General features: G+C 38.5%; 1 protein-coding gene across 1 annotated transcript; it reads right to left on the bottom strand.

The window, feature by feature from the left end:
* Positions 1-304: 304 nt before the first annotated feature.
* Positions 305-2,314, bottom strand: LOC148780510 (uncharacterized). Its single transcript, XM_088848445.1, has one exon. It carries the CDS (start codon positions 1,799-1,801, stop codon positions 857-859), a length of 945 nt encoding a protein of 314 aa, XP_088704571.1. The 5' UTR covers positions 1,802-2,314; the 3' UTR covers positions 305-856.
* Between the last annotated feature and the right edge of the window lie 2,840 nt (positions 2,315-5,154).

Genomic DNA, 5,154 nt, shown 5'->3' with positions numbered 1-5,154 from the left:
GACTCCGTGAATGTTATCAAGTGGTGTAACAAGGAGCAGTGTGTGTCATGAGTTCTCCGATCTTTATGGTTGCAGATTTTAGAAATTGTTTCCCCTTTATCGGTCTTCTTCTCTCTTCTTTATTGAGAAACAAACTCTGTGGCCGATGTCGTGGCTAAAAAGGTGGTTCTTCTTTACTTTTTTTTGCCATTTCTAATTATGTAATTACATTTCCCCGGTATTCAATAAAAGTAATAACATATGTCAAAAAAAAATAAAAATAAAAATAAAAACATTAAAAAATAAATAAAAAAATAAAAATAAATGATCTCATTCTACACTTTTTCCATTTATATTTATTTCCTTGTCACAAAAATAATATTCAAGATTTTGTCCCTAACCACAAGAGCACATAGGAAGGGTTCAATGCCGTATGAAGAGAGAGAGAGCATATCTTCCATCACCGACCAAACCACATAAACCAACGAAACCCTCGATTGCAGAAGCAACACGAAATCCTTCCTTTCTACTTTCTTCTTCGAAGTGCCTCCTCTTGTCTCAATCGCCATTAACACAACACAACACAACACAACACTATAGGAGAGCTTCTTCTCCACACTAATTCTTTTTTTTTCTCAACGGTACTTCTTCTTCACACTTATTCACAAATCCACCGAATACAACAACTCTGAACTATTGCTTCTTCATACTTATTCACAAAACCACCAACGCAAGACGCAACTCTGAACTATTGCTTCTTCATACTTATTCATAAAACCACCAACGCAATATCACCTATCTCAGTCCTTCTCCTCTCCTCTACAAAAAAAAAAGTATAGAGGAGCGAGAGCTGAAAGAAAGAGAGAGAGGGGGGAGTTCATCGTGCACAATCAAGACGCAGTAAGCGTCTAAGATCATAGGTGGCTCCGATATCGACAACACCACCAGCTTCACCATTACACGATGAAGAAGCATTGTTCTTCATTTTCTGCATCGAAGGAAAATTCGGGAGGGGAACACAACTGGGAGGAGGCGAATTCGAGAACACCGATCCCGACCATTTCTCCCAATCCAACGTCTGAAGTTGCAGAAACCCTAGATTCCTGAACTCAGCCACATCCAAACCCCTATTGTTATTGCTATTATTATCAGTTGCAGTAGCAGTGTAACCAGATGAAGAAGTAGAAGATCTACTGATGATTCCTGTAACATGTTTTGGAAGAATGCTAGGGTCCGGGCCCAAGGGAGCGGTACTCATGATTAGGGGATCGATCTCCAACTCTTTCTCCTCATCTTTAATCTGTATCTTCTTCTTCTTCTGATTATCAGATGCTGCTTCGTTATTGCTTCTCCTACCCTTCTCTGCATCATATGTCAAACCGTTCTTCTTAGCAGAGAGGGAGCCTCGGACCCTCGGATTATTGCTGAGATGGTGCTGCTTCTTCGTAACAGAGAGAGAAGCGAATACGGGTCTGTTCTGATCACCATTGACACTGTGGGAGTCCAGGAGAGGTAAGCCCAAGTAGCCCATCACGGGTCGATGAGGAGCGACTGGAAATGGGGTCGTATTGAGAGGAAGAGGCAAAAGTGGTGGTTTATAAGAATTATTATCTGATCTTTTAAGGCCACCATGAGAAGGTCCAAGAGGGCTTTTTGTGAACGATTTTCTCTTCGAGTTGTTGCCTTTGAAAGCAGCAGGGGGTGGCGGAGTAGGAGGAGGAGAGCAGCACATATTGTTGTTGCCACCAGTTTTCGCAACAGGGTTTCTGGTTTCCCTGTAAGCAGAGATGGGTCGATCTGCAACGAAGATCACCGCCTCCATTGGAAAGAAATTAAATACACACACAAAAACACTTTTGATGATGTTGGGGCACCAGATAACAATATGGCAAACGTTAGGTATCAGATTCTACAAAGAAAAGGGAAGAAAGATCACTTGGATGATCTGAAAACCAGGTGTTTTTCAGAAAAGGTTATTGCTTTTGAGACAATTCTATGGGATCATAGATAAGATAGCAAAGTGCAAATACAGAGGAGAAACCCTAATGAAAACATAAAAAGAAAAGAGTGGTAGCCACAATCCTCTGCAACAAGTTTTAAGATCGGAGACTGTAAACAACTGCTCCTCTTTATCTACACATTCAAGATTCAATACAAAATCCTCTTTATCTACACATTCAAGATTCAATAAAAAACTTCAAAACCAGAATTTCACGAGGAAATTGGAAAGACCGTTCACTAGGATAATTCAAGAAAAAAAATGAGAAAAAAGAAGAAAAGGATTAGTAGAAGTTAGAGGGGCAGAAGTGATCTATTTCTGAAACAACTGAATCTCTAAAGACCACACCAGGCCTTCATATATATATATATATATATATATATATATATACATGCACGTTCCAACGGCTACTTTTTATTTTTTCTTTTTTATGCCTTTTACCCATATTTCCGAGTTTCTTTCTATTTTCTTTGTTTTTGTAATTTGCCGACAACTGCTACGGTCGGCTACCCGAAATCCAAGGTTTACCACTGTAGGTCGGCGACCGCCTAGTGAGTTTTAGCCGTTGAATTTTGGGCCTCGATGACATCTCGACCGTTAATATTTCCTCCTCAAATGGGCCCATCAGAAAGCAACGTGGGTGAATTGAAACCATACACGTTTCGCAATCACAACGCCCTTCCGAAAGCGGTCGGGCATTCCTATGACCTTAAACCGAGGGAACCGTTGGGAACCAGGAAGTAGCCGGGCATGCAATGACAACAAATGACTCGAGATGCCCTTGTCAGCCACAATGACAAGACTACCCCTAACTTTTTAACTGGTGTGGTTCGTACAGAGCCGAGGCCGAGGCCGTATACAATTAGAGCCCACCTTTGAATAGTGTCAAGAAATGTTGTTTCATTAATGAAAATTTTTATGATAGTTTTAAAATATATTTTTATTTTTAATTATAAAATTGTAAGTTTAAAAAATAATGTAGATTGAGTAAATCTATGAAATTTTGGAAATCTAAAAAATTGACTATCTAAAAATATATTATAAGATGTATTATTTTCAAAACTTGAAATCCATTTTTTTTAATGTTATCTTGATGTCAAAATGATCAATTTGAGGACATTTGGGTATCAAAACAATCTCCTGTGAATTTTTAAGGTAGGCTCTGATTTGATTGTTTAGAGCCTAGGCTCTATATAAATTTTTTCTATTTTTAATTGGATTTTTCAAAGGATGGCAACGGGCCATATATCAAGAATACATACATATTCTTAGCTTCTAATAGGGTAGGGGTCCCTCATCTAGTCATCCCCAGCTGATTCTTCAAAACAAAAGATAAAACATGTGCTGATCATGCTGAGGGATGCATGAGAACTAGGAGTGGCAACTGGCTGGGCCGCGCCTAGCCCTAGTCATCATCAGGCTGGCCCATGCCTAGCTTAGCCTTAACCATACAAAAAAGGTTCTAGGCTCTAACCCTAGCCCAACTTGGATTAAGTCGAGCTAAATAAATAAATAAATAAAATAAAATAAACAATAAAAAGAAAGGTCGGGCCCGAACTAGAAGGTGATCTTGTTAGGTTTATGTGACCTTTAAAGGCCTTATGAGTGTGTATTGAAATGCTTTCATTATAGTGAAACATAAACTCAGTAGGAGTGTGATTCCTCGAGGACCATATTAAGCAAATGATGTTTGCTTATACAAGACTGTTATTGATCTAGACCAGACGGTTGGAAAACCTAAGGTACCTGGGCATAAAGAATTAACCGATGAGGGTTTTGGGTTAGCCCTTGATGATGTCGGAGCTTATGCCTAGATGAGAGATCAGAGGGACTGTGTGACCCTTGTGTGTGATGGTAGGCCTACTGAGATAGGAGCCAAAACCTCATCCATGTTCCATCACACGGCATGCATATTGATAGATCGTTTGGGAAAGCCAAATATCTACCTTTGAGTGAAACGTATGCATGTGCGAGAGATACCTCTATGCACTATAGAGCTGTGGTTGCGTCAGGTCATGGTGACCTTGACTCGTCTTTAGGGGAGGACCTGTAATCCGCAGACTGGGATTGTGATCCCTTGATTCATCGACCTGACTTTGGTGACCCGCTAATGAGCCTCTGCTTGGACTGTGGGTCATGGGAAACACTAGGTCGGTTCGATAAAGCTAGGGTTGTCTGTAGTCCAAAATTGGAGATGGAATACCCCATACTTACAGATTGAATACCTAAAACCATATGGATCATTTTTCCATCATATTAATTTAATTGTGTTCATATTATTATTAAAATAAATTTAGTTTTATTATTTGAATTTTTATGAATCTCTCAATATTTTACTTGTAATTTTTGGTTTTATAAAAATATAGTTATTGATTTTACAAAGTTATAAAAAAAATCAAATATATGTTAATTCATTTTAATTTAATTTTAACACTTTTTATAAAATTCCACGGGCGCCCAAAGTACACATGGGCCCACCATGTGGCATGTGGGTGGGGGCCCACATGTACCACAAAAGGGTGGCACTCCCCACCCTCTTTGGATTCTCTTGTTTGTTTTATGTTCAAGTTTTTAAGTTAAGGTAAGTTTGATTTGTGGCATGTGGTCAAATCTTGGAAGGCAAATATTGACCATGTTTTTATTTGTTTTATAGCAAGTTTGTTTTAAAGAGATATGATCAATTTGAATAGATAGTGACCTTATCTTATTTATATTTGGTAGTATTTATTTACTTGATAATATTTGACATATCCTTATGGAATATGTGACATGGATCATGCAATTTTATGGAATGCATGATATTTATTTTATTTAAATATATTGATGGGAAAATTGTTTAAGAAAAGGGGGATAATGGTTCAAGCACCTTCCATAATTTTGATGGCCCATCTATAGAATGGATGGCTCAGATCTCTCACCCATGCAAGTCACATTGATCAACGATCTAGATTCAATCTCATGAAAGAGGCAAACTATGAAAAACCTAAATATACACTATAAATAAGGATGCCCTTCCCTAATCTCTACCCACACACAACCTCTCTTCTCTCTCTCTCTCACCTTTCTCTTTTTACTAGAGGGGCACACCCCACTCTCTCTCCTCCATCTTTCTCTCTCTAATTTTTTGTTTTCAAATTTTAGGTGGTACTCTCTCTTCTCTCTAGACCTAAGTTAAT

This window comes from Amborella trichopoda, chromosome 9 (genome assembly GCF_054954075.1).
Source record: "Amborella trichopoda isolate Santa Cruz 75 chromosome 9, AtrichopodaSantaCruz75HAP2 v2.0, whole genome shotgun sequence".
Classification (NCBI taxonomy): Eukaryota; Viridiplantae; Streptophyta; class Magnoliopsida; order Amborellales; family Amborellaceae; genus Amborella; species Amborella trichopoda.
The sequence above is the reverse complement of the archived record's forward strand: the minus strand, read 5'-3'. Positions and strand labels throughout refer to the sequence as shown.

Coding starts and splice junctions, on each gene's coding strand:
- LOC148780510 (XM_088848445.1), bottom strand. CDS start 1,801: ATGGAGGCGGTGATCTTCGTTGCAGATCGACCCATCTCTGCTTACAGG.